The sequence below is a fragment of the Apodemus sylvaticus genome, chromosome 17, assembly GCF_947179515.1.
Source record: "Apodemus sylvaticus chromosome 17, mApoSyl1.1, whole genome shotgun sequence".
In the NCBI taxonomy this organism is placed as follows: Eukaryota; Metazoa; Chordata; class Mammalia; order Rodentia; family Muridae; genus Apodemus; species Apodemus sylvaticus.
Window position 1 is genome coordinate 7,286,782 of NC_067488.1, and position 20,567 is coordinate 7,307,348.

The following is a 20,567-nucleotide window of genomic DNA, read 5'->3' on the forward strand; positions in this document are numbered from 1 at the left end:
ATTCCATATTAGAATGGCTACACCAGCTTGTTTCTTGGGACCATTTGCTTGGAAAATTGTTTTCCAGCCTTTTACTCTGAGGTAGTGTCTGTCATTGTGCCTGAGGTGAGTTTCCTCTATGCAGCAAAATGTTGGGTCCTGTTTATTTATCCATTCTGTTAGTCTATATATTTTTATTGGAGAATTAAGTCCATTTATATTAAGAGATATTAAGGAAAAGTGAGTGTTGCTTCCTGTTATTTTTGCCATTAGAGGTAGAGTGATATCTGTGTGGCTTTCCCCTTTTGGGTTTCTTAAAAGAAGATTAATTTCTTGCTTTTTCTAGTGTCCAGTTTCCCTCCTTTTGTTGGTGTTTTCCAGTCATTATCCTTTGAAGGGCTGAATTTGTGGAAAGATACTGTGCGAACTTGTTTTTGTCATGCAATACCTTGGTTTCTCCATTTATGGTAATTGAGAGATTTGCTGAATATAGCAGTCTGGGTTGGCAGTTGTGTTCCCTTAGCGTCTGTTTGATATCTACCCAGGATCTTCTAACTTTCATAGGCTCTGGTGAGAAGTATGGTGTAATTCTAATAGGTCTGCCTTTATATGTTACTTGACCTTTTCCCCTTACTGCTTTTAATATTCTTTCTTTGTTTAGTACATTTGGTGTTTCGATTATTATGTAAAGGGTGAAATTTCTTTTCTGGTTCAATCTATTTTGAGTTCTGTAGGCTTCTTGTATGTTCATGAGCATCTCGTTCTTTTAAGTAAGGGAAGTTTTCTTCCATAATTTTTTTGAAGACATTTACTGGCCCTTTAAGCTGGAAATCTTCTGTCTCTTCTATACCTATAATCCTTAGGTTTGGTCTTCTCATTGTATCCTGGATTTCCTGGATGTTTTGGGATAGGAGCTCTTTGCATTTTCTTTGACTGTTGTATCAATGGTATCTTTTGCACCTGAGATTCTCTCTTCTATGTCTTGTATTTTGTTTTTGATGCTTGCATCTATAACTCCTGACTTCTTCCCTAGGTTTTCTATCTCCAGAGTTGTTTCCCTTTGTGATTTCTTTATTGGTTCTACTTCCATTTTTAAATCCTGGATGGTTTTGTTCAATTCCTTCACCTGCTTGGTTGTGTTTTCCTGTATTCCTTTAAGGGAGTTGTTTATGTTCTTTAAGTCCTCTCTCAGTGTCATGAGCTGTGATTTTAAATACAAGTCTTGCTTTTCAGGTGTGTTGGGTTATGCAGGACTTGCTGTTGTGGGAGAACTGGATTCGGATGGTGCCATGTTGCCTCAATTTCTGTTGGTTACTTTCTTGTGTTTGCCTTTCCCATCCGGTTATCAGTGGTGTTAGTACTTCCTGTTGTCTCTCGTTGGAGCTCGTCCTTCCTATGTGCCTGCAAGTCTGTCTCAGTACCCCTGGCAGACCAGCTCTCCCCTGGCACAGAGGGCCGTGGCTCAGCAAAGCTCCTGGGTGTAGATGAAGCCAGATGGACCCTCTCATAGCTGCTCTGCCACTCCTGTGTCCCCTGCTCTTCTGGCTGTACCTGCCTGCATAGTCACTGGGGAGAAAATGGTGATCTCACCTCCAAACCCAGGAGTCAAAGCACTCCCTGGAGACCTGTTCTCTGCTGGCAGAACCTGTGCAGGGACAACTGTAGAGAAGCCCAGTTCCTGGGTCAGCCTATGTTTTTTATTGGAGGATTGAGCCCATTGGTGTTGAGAGATATTAATGACCAGTGATTATTAATTAATTTAATATTGATAGTGGTAATGTATGTGTGTTTTACTGTTTGTATCTCAATCTTTCCTTTTGGATATCCTGGTGTAGAATTATCTATTTCTTGTGGTTTCTTGGGTATAGTTACCTTCCTTTGTGTTGGAATTTTACTTTTAGTATCCTCTTTGTTCTGGACTAGTTGAACATACTGTTTAATTTTGCTTTTGTCGTGGAATATCTTTCTCCATCTATGGTGACTGAATTTTTTGCTGGGTATAGAAGTCTGGACTAATGTCTGTGATCTCTTAAGGGACTGTAGGACATCTGCCCAGGCCCTTCTGAATTTAAAATCTCTGTTGAAAAGTCTGGTATAATTCTGATAGTTCTGCCTTCATATGTTCCTTGGCCTTTATCCCTTGTAGCTTTTAACATGTTTTTCTTTGTACTATACTTTACTGTTTTGATTATTATATAGCAGGAAGATTTTCCTTTCTGGTTCAATGTGTTTAATGTCCTGTAAGCTTCTTGTATATTTATAGGCATTTCTTTCTTTAGGGAAATTTTATTCTTTGATTTTGTTGAAGATATTTTCTGGCTTTTTGAGTTGGGAGTCTTCTACTTCTTCTATTTCTCTTACTCTTAGGTTTGGTCTTCCAATAGTCTTACAAATGTTCTGGTTGTTTTATGTTAGAAACTTTTTATTCTTAGCAATTTTTGACAGATATATCAGTTTCTTCTGTGGTATCTTCTATTCCTGAAATTTTTTCTTGCATCTCTTGTATTTTGTTGGTGATACTTGTGTCTGTATTTTCTGTTTTCTTTCCTAGGTTTTTCATCTCCATAATTGCCTTAACTTTTGCTTTCTTTATTGTTTCTATTTCCATTTTCAGGTCTTAAACAATTGTATTTAACTTCATCCACCTTTTGATTGTATTTTCCTCTATTTCTTCATTTTTTATTTTTAAGGACTTCTACATGATTGATTTTCTTTTCCTATATTTCTTTAAGAGATTTATTTATTTCCTCTTTAAAGGCCTCTATCATCTTCATAAGATTAGATTCATGGCCATTTTCTTGCAATTTAGGTTGTAAGGATATCCAGGACTTGATGATGACTGATATCTGGTGGTGCATATTATCCTGGCACTTGTTCTTTAATTTCTAGCACTGGCCTTTATATATCTGGTTGTCCCTAATGTTGGCACACCTGGTAGTCACTGGTGGGAGTAGACCTCTGGGATTTCAGGTAGAGGTGGTAGTTGCTGTTGTCACCAGGCCTCTTAGATTGTAGGTAGAGCTGGTTGTCCCTGTTGTCACCAGGCCTCTGGGATTGTAGGTAGAGCTGGTTGTCCCTGTTGTCACCAGGCCTCTGGGATTGCAGGTAGAGCTGGTTGTCCCTGTTGACACCAGGCCTCTTGAATTGTAGGTAGAGCTGGTTGTCCCTGTTGTCACAGGCCTCTGGGATTGCAGGTAGAGCTGGTTGTCCCTGTTGTCACAGGCCTCTGGGATTGCAGGCAGAGCTGGTTGTCCCTGTTGTCACCAGGCCTCTGGGATTGCAGGTAGAGCTGGTTGTCCCTATAGTAGCAATCTTCCTGGGATGCAAGTAGAGCTGCTCCAGTGTGATGGGTTCATCCTGCTGGTTGTTGGTTTGAGGTGGTGAGCTGTGTTAGGCAGCCTCGTCCCTGGTCACGCTCAGGCTTAAAACCCCAGTGACCGAACAGGTAACTGTTGCCTGCAAGTGACAGCAAGCATTTGACCACACTCCTTGGGCTCCTTGCTCCTGTCACATAGCTACAGCCCCTTATGCCACCCGTTAGGAGGTCTGTCTGTGGCCATCAGTCATGTAGGAGCAACACCCCAAGCCCTCCCACATGCAGATAATGTATCCCCAAGCCCTCAGACCAAGACAATTGGAAGTACCTTCTGTCAGAACCTGACCCATCCCAAAACTGTATATAAAAATCCTTTCCGGAAGGAATAAAGGTGTGAGAACTACTCCATCATCTGAGAGCTTCTGTTGTAAGAGCTGGAACACTGCTGCTTGGGAAGACATCTGCTCTTTAGGCTTCTTGTCAGACCAGTCCAACACAGCACAGGGGGACTTGGAGGAGCTGAGATAGCAATGGCAGGGACTGAGGTGATTCTAGCTGCAGCAGTGGAGGCTGCACAGATGACTCCTCCTCCCTGCTTGCACTCCCTCCCCTTTGCCTGAACCCTTGCACCTGGTCAGGCCAGAGATCTCCAAGGAAAGGAGGTATGCAGGGTTCAGGCCTCTAGGGATGCAGGCAGAGCTAGTGATCCCTGATGGTTGCAGGCCTCCTGTCAGTAGCTGTCCACTAGCGATGGAGGCCACTCGAGGGAGATGGAAACCCTGGAAGAGAGAACTGTAACTACTGACACAAACATCACCAACAGAATACAAGAGATGCAAGGGAAAGTGTCATAGAGTTGTGATCCTGGAAATGGAGTGCAGAAGGGACAGGGTGGAGCTTCTCATTACTGGGTGTGCCAAGAGGAACCTTGAGGCAGGGGATTAGTGGTAGGGATCTCACCTGGTGGTTGCTGATGGCTGTGGGTGTCTGCGGTTGTTGTTAGAGGTGTGGAACCAGAAGATAGAGGGCAAAGGGGTCAGGGCAGACCTCATGACTGCTGGGATTTCTGGGGACCCCACAGGCAGGAGCTTGCCAAGCCTTTTTGTTCTTCATTTGCTATTTTGGGGGTTGCATTATACCTTCAAAACCATACACAGTAAAACCCTAACTTCTAGGTCCTTCAGAATATGAGCTTTGAAGTAGAGATGTTGGCCTCCAGAACTATGAGGCTGTGAATTTCTATCATGTCAAGCTAGTCTTTTTTTTTTTTTTTTTTTTTTTTTTTTTTGTCTGTTATAGCAACATTAAGAACCTAATGCAGCCACCATTTTTGCTCCTGGGACAGAGCAGCCAGGTGCAGCCAGGTATGCAGAGATCACCTGAATATAAGATCACTTGGAACACGGCCCACCAGGGTCTCACCTACATCCAGGAGCTGGGCAGCACCACCACAGCTATCTGTGCACAGTTTGCTAGGGGATATCTGCTCTGCAGGTAATCCTGAGATTAGAGGTGCGACCACTATCTTCAGTCCTGCTACTGAGCAGGCTGTTAAAACAAGGAACACAGAGAATACCTGAGTGTAAGATCACATGGGACTCAGTCTGCCAGGGCCCCACCTGCACCCAGGAGCTGGACGCCCCCACGGCAATTTGTGCCAGGGGAAAGCTGGTTACCCAGGGGTGCTGAGATAGGTATGCAGGCACATAGGAGGGACAAGCACCAGCCAGTGACAGTAGGAACAGTGAACACTAGAGATAACCAGATGGCAAAAGACAAACATAGGAATGTTACTAATAGAAATCAAGGCAATATGGCACCATCCAAACCCAAGTCTCCCACAACAGCAAGTCTTGGATACCCCAACACACCAGAAAAGCAAGTTTTGGATTTAAAATCACAGCTCATGATGCTGATAGAAGGCTTCAAGAAGGACATAAATAACTCCCTTAAAGAAATACAGGAGAATACAAGTAAACAGGGAGAAGCCCTTAAAGTACTACAGTACACAACAAAACATGTGAAGAAATTGAACAAAACCATCCAGGATCTAAAAATGGAGGTAGAAACAATAAAGAAATCATAAAGGGAAACAACTCTGGAGATAGAAAACCTAGGAAAGAAGTCGGGAGCAATGGATCCAAGTATCAAAAACAGAATACAAGAGATGGAAGAGAGAATCTTAGATGCAGAAGTTACCATAGAAAGCATTGATACAACAGTCAAAGAAAATGAAAAATGAAAAAAGCCCTGATCCAAAATATCCAGGAAATCCAGGACAAAATAAGAAGACCAAACCTAAGGATTATAGGTATAGAAGAGAGTGAAGTTTTCCAACTTAAAGGGCCAGTAAATGTCTTCAACAAAATTATAGAAGAAAACTTCCCTAACCTGAAGAAAGAGATGGCTATGAACATATAAGAAGCCTACAGAACTCCAAGTAGATTGGACCAAAAAAGAAATTCCTCCCATCACATAATAATTAAAAAAAATGTACTAAACAAAGAAAGAATATTAAAAGCAGTAAGGGAAAAAGGTCAAGTAACATATAAAGGTAGACCTATCAGAATCACACCAGACTTCTCACCAGAGCCTATAAAAGCCAGAAGAGCCTGGGCAGATGCCATACAGACCCTAAGGGAACACAAATGCCAACCCAGACTGCTATATCCAGCAAATGTCTCAATTACCATAGATGGAGAAACCAAGGTATTGCATGACAAAAACAAATTCGCACAGTATCTTCCCACAAATTTAGCCCTTCAAAGGATAATGAATGGAAAACACCAACAAAAGGAGGGAAACTGGACACTAGAAAAAGCAAGAAATTAATCTTCTTTTAAGAAACCCAAAAGAAGATAACCACACAAATGTAAAAAGTACATGAAAAATGGCAGGAAGCAACAATCACTATTCCTTAATATCTCCTAATGTCAATGGATTTAATTCCCCAATAAAAATACATAGACTAACAGAATGGATAAATAAACAGGACCCAACATTTTGCTGCATACAGGAAAAACATCTCAGTGTCAATGACAAACACTATCTCAAAGTAAAAGGCTGGAAAACAGTTTTCCAAGCAAATGGTCCCAGGAAACAAGCTGGAGCAGCCATTCTAATATCAGATAAAACAGACTTGTCATCAAAAAAGACACAGAAGGACACTTTATACTCATCAAAGGAAAAATCTACCAAGAATAACTCTCAATTCTGAACACCTGTGCTCCAAATACAAGGGCATCCTCATTCGTAAAAGAAACTTTACTAAAGCTTAAAGTACACATTGTACCCCACACAACTGTAGTGCGAGACTTTTAAAACCCCACTCTCCTCAATAGACAGATCAGAGAAACACAAACAGTGAAACTAACAGAAGTTTTGGATCAAATGGATTTAATAGATATCTATAGAACATTTCATCCTAAATCAAAAGAATATTCCTTCTTCTCAGCACCTCATGGTACCTTCTCCAAAACTGACCATATAATTGGTCACAAAACAGACCTCAACAGATATAAGAAGATCGAAGTAATCCCATGCCTTCTATCAGATCACTATGGAGTAAGGCTGGTCTTCAATAGCAACAAAAACAACAGAAAGCCCACATACACATGGAAGCTAAAAATGCTCTACTCAATGATATGTTGGTCAAGGAAGAAATAAGGAATCAAAGACTTTTTAGAATTTTTAAAAATTTTTTAATTTTTTAAAATTTTCTATATTCCTTGTTTACATTCCAAATGCTTTCCCTTTTCCCGGTTCCCCCCTCCCCATCGGTCTCATAAGCCCTCTTCCCTCTGCTCATTTCCCAATCACCTCCTCCCATTTCTCTGTCCTGGTACTCCCCTACATTGCTGGAGCCTTTTCAGAACCAAGGCCCTCTCCTTCCTTCTTCTTGGGTATCATTTGATATGCTAATTGTGTCTTGAGAATTCAGAGCTTCTGGGCTAATTAATATCCACTTATTAGTGATTGCATTCCATGTGTATTCTTTTGTGATTGGATTACCTCACTTAGGAGGATATTTTCCAGTTCCAACCATTTGCCTAAGAATTTCATAAATTCATTGTTTTTAATTGTTAAGTAGTATTCCATTGTGTAAATATACCACATTTTCTGTATCCATTCCTCCATTGAGGGACATCTGGGTTCTTTCCAGCTTCTGGCTATTATAAATAGGCTGTTATGAACATAGTGGAGCATGTGTCCTTATAGCATGCCAGGGAATCTTCTGGGTATATGCCCAGGATGAAAATGAAGGCACACCATACCCAAATTTATGGGACATAATGAAAGCAGTGCTAAAAGGAAAACTTATAGCTCTGTGTGCCTCCAAAAATAAAATGTAGAGAGCATACACTAGCAGCTTAATTGCCCACCTGAAAGCTTTAGAACAGAAAGAAGCTAATACACCCAAGAGGAGTTGAAGGCAGGAAATCATCAAACTCAGGGCTGAAATCAACCAAGTAGAAACAGAAAGAATTATACAAAGAATCAACAAACCAGGAGCTGGTTCTTTGAGAAATTCAACATGATAGATAAACCTTTAGCCAGACTAACCAGAGGGCACAGAGACAGTACCCAAATTAACAAAATCAGAAATGAAAAGGGAGAAATAAAAACAGAAACTTAGGAAATTCACAAAATCATCAGATCTTATTATAAAAGCCTATACACAACACAAGTAGAAAATCTGGATGAAGTGGACAATTTCCTAGACAGATACCAGATACCAAATACCAAAGTTAAATCAGGATCAGATAGACCATTTAAACAATCCCATAACCCCTAAAGAAATAGAAGTGGAAATTGGCAGTCTCCCAACCAAAAAAAAGCACAGAAGCAGATGGTTTTAGTGCAGAATTCTATCAGACCTTCAAAGAAGACATAACACCATACTCTTCAAACTATTGCACAAAATAGAAACAGAAGGAATGCTACCCAACTCCTTCTATGAATCCAGTTTCACTGATACCAAAACCACACAAAGATCCAACAAAGAAAGAGAACTTCAGACTAGTTTCCCTTATAAATATCAATGCAAAAATACTAAATAAAATTCTTGCCAACTGAATCCTAGAACACATCAAAATGATCATTCACCATGATCAAGTAGGCTTCATCCCAGGGATACAGGGTTGGTTCAATATATGGAAATCCATCAATGGAATCCACTATATAAACAAACTCAAAGAAAAAAAAAAAACACATGGTCATTTCATCAGATGCTGAAAAAGCATTTGACAAAATTCAGCATCCTTTCATGTTAAAGGTCTTGGAAACAACAGGAATTCAAGGTCCATATCTAAACATAGTAAAAGCAATATACAGCAAACCAGTAGCCAACATCAAACTAAATGGAAAGAAACTTGAAGCAATCCCACTAAACTTACAGACTAGAGAAGGCTGCCCTCTCTCTCCATATTTATTCAATATAGTACTTGAAGTTCTAGTTAGAGCAATTAGACAACATAAGGAGGTCAAAGGGATACAAATTGGAAAGGAAGGAGTCAAACTACCACTATTTGCAGATGATATGATAGTATACTTAAGCGACCCAAAAAACTCCACCAGAGACCTCCTACAGCTGATAAACAACTTCAGCAAAGTGGCTGGTTATAAAATCAATTCAAGCAAATGAGTAGCTTTCCTATACTCAAAGGATAAGCAGGCTGAGAGAAAAACTAGGGAAATGACACCCTTCACAATATCCACAAACAATATAAAGTATCTTGCTGTGACTCTAACCAAACAAGTTAAAGATCTGTATGACAAGAACTTCAAGTCTCTGAAGAAAGAAATTGAAGACCTCAGAAGATAGAAAAATCTTCCATGCTTGTGGACTGGCAAGATTAATATAGTAAAAAAGGGCTATCTTGAAAAAAGTAATCTACAGATTCAGTGCAATTCCCATTAAAATCCCAGCTCAATTCTTTATAGAGTTAGAAAAAGCAATTGTCACATTCCTCTGGAATAACAAAAACCCAGGATAGCTAAAACTATTCTCAAAAGTAAAAGAACTTCTGGCAGAATCAATATCCCCAACCTCAGGCAGTATTACAGAGCAATAGTGTTAAAAACTGCATGGTATTGGTACAGTGACAAGCAGGTAGATCAATGGAATAGAATTGAAGATCCAGAAATTAACCCACACAATTATGGTCACTTGATCTTTGACAAAGGTGCTCAAAAAGGGAAGGAACCTATGCAGAGGCCATGGAGGGGTACTGCTTACTAGCTTGCTCTAAATAGTTTGCTCAGCCTGCTTTCTTATAGCACTTTATAGCTCAGGGGTGGCACTAGCCACAATCACTCATTAAGAAATTGCATTTAGTATTGCCCCCAGGACAAACTGGTGGTGGTATTTTCCTAGTGGGGTTCTAAAATGACTGTAGCTTGTGCCAAATTGACTTAGAATTAGCCAGCAAGGAGATCTATAATGGAGATTTATAACAAGATTCAGAATTTTTCTTCAAAGGATTAGTAGATTAGCAGCTCAGAGTTGTTTTCTTTTCTGTAGCAATTCTGACTATCTCAGGAGTTTCAGATGCAATTTCAGAAGAAAATATTGATTTCCATTTTCTTTTTCTTTCTGTTTGCCTCAGGCTCCTTCTCATAGCTCCGGACTGTAGTCCTAAAATCTCATTGCTTTCCACAGGGAATGGGCAGGATATTCAGGAGCTTACTAAATCCTTGGGAATGCAATATGGCCCCAAAGGAGTATATGTGAAAATTATCAAGCTCTTAATGGGTGGAAGTGTTTTTACTACTATTATATCACGTGTGTGTATTATATCAGGAATGTGTTTTTTTCTAAAACCTGGAAAAATGAACAAGTAGCAGAGAGGACATTAGAAAATGTGGTCAGTGGGGTTCTCTGGATGTTTGACCCTGAGTTATGGGAGTTTAGGAAATATTCATAGAGCTATTCTTTATTATGCTGTTCTTATTCTGTTTTAAATTTATTTTTATTTTTAATGTTTTTGAGATTATAAAATAATTACATCATTTTTCTCTTCCCTTTTCTTCTTCTAAACCCTCCCATATTTTCTCACATGCTTTACTGTCTTTCAAATTCAGGGCATCCTGTTTTAAAATTGGTGTGTGTATGTGTGTGTGTGTGTTCCTAAATACATAAATAAAACTTGCTCAGTCTCTACATTACTTGATACTTGTATGTAGATGATCTCTTGGGTGACATCTTAGTATTAGACAACTAATTGGTGTGTTTTCTTCTTTAGAAATAAGACTATTTCTCCTACTCTCAGCATTCTTTAGTTGCTTCTTTTTCTTTGTCTCGTGTTGAGGCCTCAAGAGCTTTTTCCCTTTTGTGTCAGCCTATTGATGCCATCCTTGATCAAGTCATGTTGCAAGGCTGCAAGTCATGCAGCCTTGTTTGAGGATTCATGAGTGTGGCTTCCTACATCCCTAGCAGACACAATCTCACAGCATACCTCCTGTCTCTCACACCTTCTGGCTCTCACAATCTTCCCACCTTCTCTTCTGCAATAATGCCTGAGCCTTCTTGTCAGGAATCATGCTGCAGATACATCCTTTGGGACTGGTCTCCACAGCTCCACATTTGATTGTTGTGGTTTTCGCTACTGTTGTTGTAGATTGGAAAGAGAAATTTACTTGATGAAGGGTGAAGACTACATGTATCTGCAGACATGACAAATCTTTCCAATTTAGTTAAGGATTCTGCTGGTTTAGTTAATTGGCTGGTGGAGGTTCTTCCCCATGATCCTTGACTTTAGTCACCCTAAATTGTTGGTTAGGTTTCTAGTACCAGGCCAGAACTCTCTTTTTTGTAGTGGTTTTAAGTCCAATTAGAGATCTGTCGATTACCATCCTACTTTGTGTGCTATACTGGCCCCCTAGGATTATTGTACCATATTGGTCATTGCTATAGTTTATAGGTATCTTAGCTGTTTAAGATTCTTAATTTGTTCCTTCTTTTTTTGTGTTTGCATGGCACCTTTTGGTACCATGTAAGCTATTACTTAGGGAAGAGGCTTTCAGGGGACAGGTTCAGGGGTCACCTGTGACCCTAGTGTTGAAGGAGGTGGTCAGCCTGTCTATCACTTGGTGAGCTCCAGCTTTAGGGCAAGATCATGAAAAAATTGATGTGGGGAACAACAGACTAAGCCAAATGTCATCTTCATAACTACAAATACATTATAATCTCAATTTCTCTTAAGTCAGTATATTGATTCAGTACAATTGAATTAGAAATCCCAATAGCATGTTTTTCTAAGATATGTTAATGTACTTCTAAAAATTATATGCAAAAGCAAATGTCCATGATATAAATATTACTAATATTATGGAGTTTCTTAAAATATGATATAATGTTTAGGAATATAGTAAGGTTTTGATTTATGAATAGTTGTGGAAGGGAAAAAGTAGAATACCAAATATGGCCTCTTATATAGGATGGATTCATTTACAACACAGCTTCTATTGAAGATAATGGGGAAATAATAAATAGTAAATCAGTAATGTCAAGAAGTGTGCTATCCATACAAAAATAAGTTTTCTCTATCTTATATGCAACCTACAAAAAGTAACAATTTCAAAGTTTTCAGAGGACAATTACAAAAACCCATTTCTATAGTTAGAAAATTTTTTGTTTTTATTTTTCTATTGTTTATTAATTTTATTCATTTACATTTCAAATGTTACTCCTTCCCAGTTATCTCTCCACAAAACCATCATTGCATCCCCTCTCCCATTTGTTTCTATGAGGGTGCCACTCACCCACTCCTGCCTCCCCGCCCGCCCTCCCATCCCCCTCCACTGGGGCATCAAGCCTCCACAGAACCAAGGGCCTCCGCTCACATTGATGTCAGATAAGAGCATCCTTTGCTACATATGCAGCTGGAGCCATGGGTCCTTCCATGTGTACTCCTTGGTTGGTTGTTTAGTCTCTGGGGGGTCTGGTTGGTTGGTATTGTTGTAAATCCTGTGGGGTTGCAAACCTCGTCAGCTCCTTCAGTCTTTCCCCGAACTCCTTCATTGGTGTCTGTTTTGGTTGATATTGTTGTAAATCCTGTGGGGTTGCAAACCTCTTCAGCTCCTTCAGTCTTTCCCCTAACTCCTTCATTGGTGTCTGTTTCTCAGTCCTATGGTTGGTTGTATGCATCTGCATCTGTATTGGTCAGGCTCTGGCAGAGTCTCTCAGGAGACAGCTATATCATACTCCTATCAGCAAGTGCTTCTTGGCAGCAGCAATTGTGTCTGGGTGTGGTGTCTGCAAATGTGATGAATCCCTAGGTGGAGCAGTCTCTGGATTGCCTTTACTTCAGTCTCTGCTCTAATTTTGTCCTTGCCTTCCCTTTGGACAGGAACCATTCTAGGTTAAAATTTTTAAGATCGGGGGTAGCCTCATCCCTCAACTGGGGACCATGCCTGTCTACTGGAGGGTAGTCTCTAAAGGGTCTATCTCCCCTTTGTTGGCTATTTGGACTAAAGTAGTCCCAGTTGGGTCCTGTGAGCCCCTTGCTTCACTGGAGTCTAGGACTATCTAGTGGCTACCTCCAGCTGCACATCTCCCCTGCTACATTTCTATTCAATCTCCTGACACTCTGCACTTCTCTCCTGTCCCTTCCTATATCTGATCTTGCCCCCCTTTTTCCCTTCTTCTCCTCTCTCCCTCCCTCCATCTACTTCCTGTGATAGAAAATGTTTCTTCTTTAGGGAAATTTCTCCCATGCCAATGAGTTCAAGGCTCTTTCCTGCATTCTCTTGTTAGATCCAGGGTATCTGGTTTTATGTTGAGGTCCTTGATCCACCCAGACATGAGCTTTGTGCAAGGTGATAAATATGGATCTATTTTCCATACAGACTGCTAGTTAGACCAGCACCATTTATTGAAGATGGTTTTTTTTCCTCCATTGTATATTTTTGGCCTTTTTCTTAAAGTGTCCATAAGTGAATAAGACATTGAAAATATTAATTTTAATACACATGATTAAAATACCAATTAAAGCTTAATCTTGACTTAACCAGAATGTCAAAAATCAAAATTCAAGTATAGTACATGTAATTACATCATTTATGGTTAATATGGAAACCTCCTTTATAGTTAATATGGAAACATAAAATCTTGACTCTATAAGAGTTAAAAGAAACTAGTATTTCTAATTCAAGAACCTGACTTAGTTTATGCATCATTGATCCAAATGTGAGCATCATAGTGCAGCTCACAAAGATTGATATGGCTTTATCTTTTTCTGATGACATTCTTGTTCTAACCCCTGGCTAATAGTACAACCTTGAAACTTTGTACAATGTACCTGTCACAGCAATTATTAGCATCAGAGTTGGTCATGTGGCACAATAAATTTGTCATAAATTAGGAGACAATTTGCTCTTAAGTTTCTCTATTACTGCCTCATCTGTGTAATCATTTATCTGGCCAAATCCATTTAAAATACATGTTCTACATTTATATACCCCATTCTACCCAGTATACTGGAAATTTCTCAGGTAATTCTCATAATAGTTTCTATACTTTCTATTGAAGCTTTCCGACATAAGTTGGGGAAAGATTTTGTACTGGTAATTTTATAAAGTAAATTATTAATACAGATGTTGTTTTCCTTTATCCTAGCTAGTTCAGAAATAATGACACATAGAGATCCAGTTTTATTTAATCAAGCATTACCACACAATACTGTATTGGTTAATTAATAACGAGTTCGGCCCCACCAGGCCTCTGCACCACTCCTTCCAAGTATCCAGTAAACCTTGACTCTTAAACTTGAATAGTTAACCAAATATCTTTATGTATATAAAACTTCCAATTACATAATGCCAATTTGCAGTGATAAAGTGTTATTCCAATTATCTAACCTCTCCAAAACACCAGAAATGCATCTGAAGCCATCTGGGTATCAGTGCCTCCTACACTCTGCTCATCTGGTCCACGGAGCCCTTTCCCTCTCTCTCTCCACCCCCTCACTTCTCTTCGCTCCTCCTCTTTTCTCCCCTCCAGTCACTGGCCTTTCACTGCCTCCATGTGAATGGATAGGAAATATCTTGCAACACATTACCTGGACAGTCATTGATCTATTTTAATCCTCTAGGTTAATCTGGCTACCACCCAACCAAAATCTCTGAGATACTTGCAGTTTAGTATTGATCTGGCTCTCTGGACTTTTATTCTGTGTTGATGTTTTACTGGACCCCTTCTTTGTGACTGAATCGCCTTTTTCTCTCTCTCCTTCCAGAGCTGGCAGAAGTCCTGCACTACTGTATTGCTTAGTTATTGCCTTTTCCAAATTATATTGATAAGGGAGAGAATAAATGATGAGCATTGTTTACACAAATTTCAAACAGAAAATTCTTATCATATGTATTACAATGCCATTTCCAAATTGCAATAAGATATAGGGGCAGAGAAATCAGCATTTGAATCATACAAGGATCACAGTGCACAATAACAAGGTCTGATCTTCTCCTTTACAAGGAGAGAGGAGAACTGCAGGAGTCGGCATCATAAGCTTTCCCTCCAGGAAAGGGGCATGAGCTGAAACAGATAAAAAGCCGTTTGGGGAAATACTGAATATTTCTGACAGAAGAGTGAACATATTGGAATGCACGCCTAAAACATCTTGATAAATTTCTCCTTTGGAAACTATATACATTAGGTACTGTCTAGTTTGTTTTAGAACTATATAGGAAAGCATGTATTTTCTGAAACTAGTACTCAGTGCAAGGTGTAGAGTGCCTGATGAAAAACAAAACAAGTCATTGTGAGAGATTGCAGCACTGTTATTATCATCATTAAATGTCTTCTGATACGGAAACAGAGTAAAAGCTTTAATAAAAATCCTGTTGCAGAGTGTCTTTCTATCCCAAGACACATGTTATGAAAAATAAACATTAAAAATTAAGTGCTTATATTTGTGCATGGTTTATTTCATAATTAAGTATAAAGCTACAATCATTTTTGGACATGAAAATTCTTTTATTGAATTTGATGATAGTTTTTCTATATTGAAATTAGCATTAAAATTTCTAGGGATGAGCAGAGGCAGGCAGATCTCTGTAAGTTCAAGGTCAACCCGATTTACAGAGCAAGTTCTAGGCCTGCCAAGGCTTCACAAAGATACTTTGTCTTAACAGAAAATAAAAATGTCTGGTCTACATGATGAGTTACAGGACAGCCAAGGTTGTATGACCAGACCTTGCCTCAGAAAACAAAGACAATGGGAAAAACAAGTTTTATAAGAGTATAATGTTCTTTCAGACCCATACAGAGTAGGTTAGCCCCAAGTTTCATCACAGTATTCAAGGTGGTACGTAATTTGCAATTATTTCTTAAATTTTCATTAATGTATTTAGATCATGGCAATGATTAAAGGATAGTTGAGAGGATATTGTATTTTCTTTTTAAAGTATTTAATCATGTTAGTTCATTTCAATAATTCTGGTTTCAAACATAAAATTATTTTCAATGCATATCTCATAACCACTACCAGTTTTATCTTTTAGTAAGTTTTTCAGGCTTCCTCTCTGGTATCCTTATTATTTTTTTTATGTTAAGTAACAAGAATAATACACTTGTTATTCTTTTGTTTGTTTTTGTTTGTTTGTTTGTTTTGCTTTGTTTTTGCTAAAGATAAAAAGTCTTGCCTCTTACTGTGGTACAAACCCAAAATAAGAACACATTTTAGACATTGGAGTTCATTGTGATAAGGCTGTACTTCAGTGTCCCTCACATCACCAAAGGATTTTACCTCCATAGTAGCTAAGCTAAAGAGTTGACATTTCTGCTGTGTCAAGGAATGAATTATAGGCAAAATTATTTGGATACAGATTTCCTGCTATGATCAAAGCTATTTGACTTGAGTGATTGTCATCATTCTCAGCCCACAGGGAACAGGTTACATTCATTCAAGAAATGGTGTATGTATTATGATAGCCTATCCATGAAGTCATTCATCAACTGTTTCAATGAACAATGGTTCTACTTGGAGGGTGGCACAGACATTAGATTGGGGTAAGATTCTGGTTCATGTACTGTGATAATTTTGAAAAGCATTTGTCTCAGAAAAAGAGTAACTTATAAGGTCATCTTCTTCAAAGTTAATACAATAATTATAAATATCAAGTAAAACATTCCATCTCACTCTGTGGTTCTCTTACAAGCCACCTCCAAAATTAATTGATGACTTTTCTTTTGACTGTATAAATAATTTTGAAATATGTAAGCTGTTCTAAAAACCATAGTATAGTATAAAAGCATAAAATAAATAATCCTACAAATAGAGAGGCTGAGATAGGAGAAGCATGATTTCAAGACCATTATGTGGTACACAGCAAGACACTGCTATGTATATACAAACAGAAAGTGTATATGGATTGTACAATATTGGACATATCTCTTCAATTACCAAATTAGAGCCACCACTGGATGACAGCCAACAAGTTCCTAATTACTTATATTTTTGAATTTCAATTGATTAGGCTATGTTGCTAATATTTATTTTCATATTAAGAGATATTAAGGAAAATGATTGTTACTTCCTGTTATTTTTGTTGTTAGAAGTGGAATTGTGTTTGTGTGGCTATCTTCTTTTGGGTTGTTGAAAGATTACTTTCTTGCTTTTCCTAGTGTGTCCTTTCCCTCCTTCAGCATACCTTCCTACATGCGCTAGCCACTCATCTCTTAGCTGCCCTCTTCTTATCAGATCAATCTTGTGCACCTCGCAGCAAATGCATGTCATCAAGTTACTCTTTGTTTTATTAAAAAGTGTCCTCAAATGCAAGAATCATGATTCCTACAATCCAGATAAATCATCAGATGCTATCAGATGTTTACTATATGAAAAGGTGAAATTACTTGACTTAATAAGAACAGTAAAAATAATCATATGCAGAAGTTGTGACAATACATGGGAACAAACAAGTCCTTCACTCTGGTTCTTCAGGATATGCTCACACTGTGTTGTGTGTAGTTAGCTAAAATGGAAATGAGATTATAATCAAGGGCCCAGTGCTGGCTACATTTCTAGCCATACTTGAGATTTGCAACTCTAAGTGAATACTGTTGTATAAATGTTCCTGTGTTAGATGACTGCTCATTTAAATTGTTGCCTTCATGAATACAATCTAGAATTCTCAAAATAATAAGCATCTGTTCTGTGTGTAGGGAATTAAGTAGTTTCAGTTAATCAGAATGTGAAGACTTACCCTAAATGTTCACACTACACTTTACCACTGATGGATAGTGTCTCCTGGAACTGACATTCAAATTAAACCTTTCATAAAAAAGAATATAATGTTCTTAAATTTTAAAGGTAATATGTCATGAATTATTTACATTTTTGAAATTCTCTATAATTGTGTATATCAAAACTAGACTTAAAATTTCTTAGTCATCTGTATTAGTCTCTGTGTTTTTGAAGTTTGCTCAGGTTTAAATGGCTTTGTCTAATGTAGCTGGTATGGCCAGCTATTTTTCAATACAATTGGATTATATGTTTCATACTTATATAGTTTCAGACTTTTGCCTATTTAAGAATTTTGTCTTACATGTTTCCCGAATAATGGTGTAAATGTTAACCACTTTGTGATCTATATCCTAACCTCATGAAATGTCTGTGTAAACCAATGTTGGTGAGCATGGACTGGCTCTCCTATCCTTTCTCTATCCTCAAGTGTTACAGTGTTCTCAGCTTTAGTAGGTTTTACTTTCTTTTTTGGAACAAGTGAAAGTTTACTTCTTGTGTCACTTGTCTTAGGGTCGAAGAGAATAAGTGACAGCGAAGTCTCTGACTATGACTGTGAGGACGGCGTGGGAGTAGTGTCAGGTGAGTGCAGTCATTTCTAGCAGCACAAGGTAGTCTAACTCACCTGTGTTCATCATCAAAAGAAACAGACACAAAAACACAAGTTTTCTTCCCATTTCCAAAAAGAGCCTGAAGAATCTAAACTCCTAAAGAGTTATTAGAAATCTTTTTCCCTTCTTTTAACTTACTTTTTTATTGAATATCATCTTCATTTACATTGCCAATGGTAAAATCTTTCCCGATATTCCCCCTCCCCTAAGACCCCCCAACCCCTCCCCTTCCTTCTTCCCCCTGCCTCCACATATATGTCTCTCCACCCAACACATTCCCTCCCCTCCCCTTGGTTTCCCTTTGTTCAAGCCTCTGTTGAGCCTTTAAAGACCTGACAAAGGACCATTCCTCCCACTGATACCCAACAAGGACTTCCTCTGCCACATTTTTGGCTGGAACCACATGTGACCCTTTTTTGATGATTCAGTCCCTAGGAGTCTTGGGGCGTCTGGGTGGCCGAAATCATTGTTCTTCCCATGGGGCTGTAAACCCCTTCAGCTCCTCTGGACCATCCTCCAGCTCCTCCATTGGGGACCCCATACCTAGCCCAATAGTTGGTTGCTAGCATCTGCCTCTGTATTTTTAAGGCTCTGGCTGGGTTCCTCCGGAGACAATCATGGCATGCTTCTTTTGGTATACACTTCTTGTCGTCCATAGTAGTGTCGGGGTTTGTTGACTGTTTATAGGATGAATCCCCAGGTAGGGCAGTCTCAGGGTGGCCTTTACTTCAGTCCCTGCTCCACACATTGTCTCCCTTGGCTATTTTGCTCCTGTGGCTATTTTGTTCCCTTTCTTAGAGGAACTGAAGCACCCTCACTTAAGTCCTCCTTCTTCTGGAGCTGGGTGAATTGTAACTTGTTTATTTTGAGCTTTTGGGCTAACATCTACTTATTAGTGAGTGCATATCATGTGTGTTCTGTTGTGATTGCGTTGCCTCTCTCAGGATGACAAGGGGTGAGAGTAAATATTCTTTAATGAAGCCAGCCTGAGTAAGAAAATATCCATAAATTTTCTATTTAAAACAACTAAATAGTAATACATTTACGATAAATTGGAAAGTTGTATAATTGAAATTTCATATGTAATATATCCCTAATATTATGTAATAATTATTCTATACTTCTTTATGTAACCTAATAATTCACACAATTACATTTAACTTTGTTCAACACAAAATTGAAGGTTTTTATTTATAAGATCTGTTTAAGTTACATTAATGATTACTGGGTTTTTGATAATTTTCTTAGCATTCCATATTAGCATTCCATAGCCAATAAATTACTTTTTAAAACTTAGTTGCTCTGTATTGCCTTATTTCTTAGGAAGAATGAACAAAATAATTATTAATATGTTTGTAAACTTTTTTACATTTTTCATATAAATGGTTATAGATTCAACCTCAGTCATTTTTCCCAAGGATGTTCTTTGATATCATTACTATCTCTTTCATGTTCACATGCTATTTCTCCTGTAGCTGATTTTGTTTCTCACTCTTAGGTATCAGTCCACATCAGTGTTTTTCATCTAACAGTTCCCTTGAAATAATAAAATCCATTCATCCCAATGTCTTTTTTTTTTTTTGCTTCTCGCCATTCTTTCATTTTTTTGTTTTTTAGATAAAAAATAAGTATTCATTTAATTGAATCCTGCATTAATATTTTAGAATTTGGACTGGTTTGTTAATATAAAACTGATGCATATTAATAAGGTAATTCACGGTGTTTCAATACATATATACATTTTTATTTTTAAATTGGTAAACATCTGTCTCCTCAAACATCACTATACGGTGAAGATATTTTTTGTTGTTTTTTTTAACTATATTATCCATAGCTATATATATTCACTGCCTTTTTATTTCTATTACTGTGATAAAAATATCCTGACCAAAGAATCAACTTATGGAACCTGGTTTATTTTGGTAGATGAATCCAGTTTACAGCATATCATTGTCAGCAGGAACTTGAAGCAACTGGTCATCTCCAGGCTTATGAGAGGAGAGGCCATTGGTCTTGTGAAGGCTCGATTCCCGAGAATAGGGAAATTCAAGTTAGGAAATTGGGGGGGGTGGATGGGAGGGAGGATGGGATAGGGAGTTTGCAGTGGGGTAACATGGAAAGGGGCTAACATTCAAAATGTAAATAAAGCAAATTTCTAATAAAATAAAGAAAAAAAGGATAGAGAGGGAGTGCCTGGCTGATTGCACTCACTTCCCTTTCATTCTTTGGCAGCTTTCTGTACAGAAAAATGTGTCCACCATAGTGGGAGTGTCATTTCACCTCATTTTACATAATCAAGAAAATCCTTCCCAGACATGGCCACAGGCAAGCTCAATAGAAAAGAGATCTTACTGTGACTGCCTTTCTGATATTCTGTTGTGTCAGCCTGACAAGTAGAGTTAACCATGGCGTACACAC

General features: G+C 38.4%; 1 protein-coding gene across 29 annotated transcripts in view; it reads left to right on the top strand.

Annotated features, from left to right (window-relative positions):
* Rims2 (regulating synaptic membrane exocytosis 2) overlaps nucleotides 1-20,567 on the top strand; it is a 540,571-nt gene that overhangs the window by 337,261 nt on the left and 182,743 nt on the right. For all 29 annotated transcript variants that reach the window (XM_052160864.1, XM_052160857.1, XM_052160861.1 and 26 more), the window contains one exon: nucleotides 18,052-18,120. In XM_052160864.1, coding sequence (XP_052016824.1) covers nucleotides 18,052-18,120 — 69 coding nt within the window. The remainder of the gene's footprint in view (nucleotides 1-18,051; nucleotides 18,121-20,567) is intronic.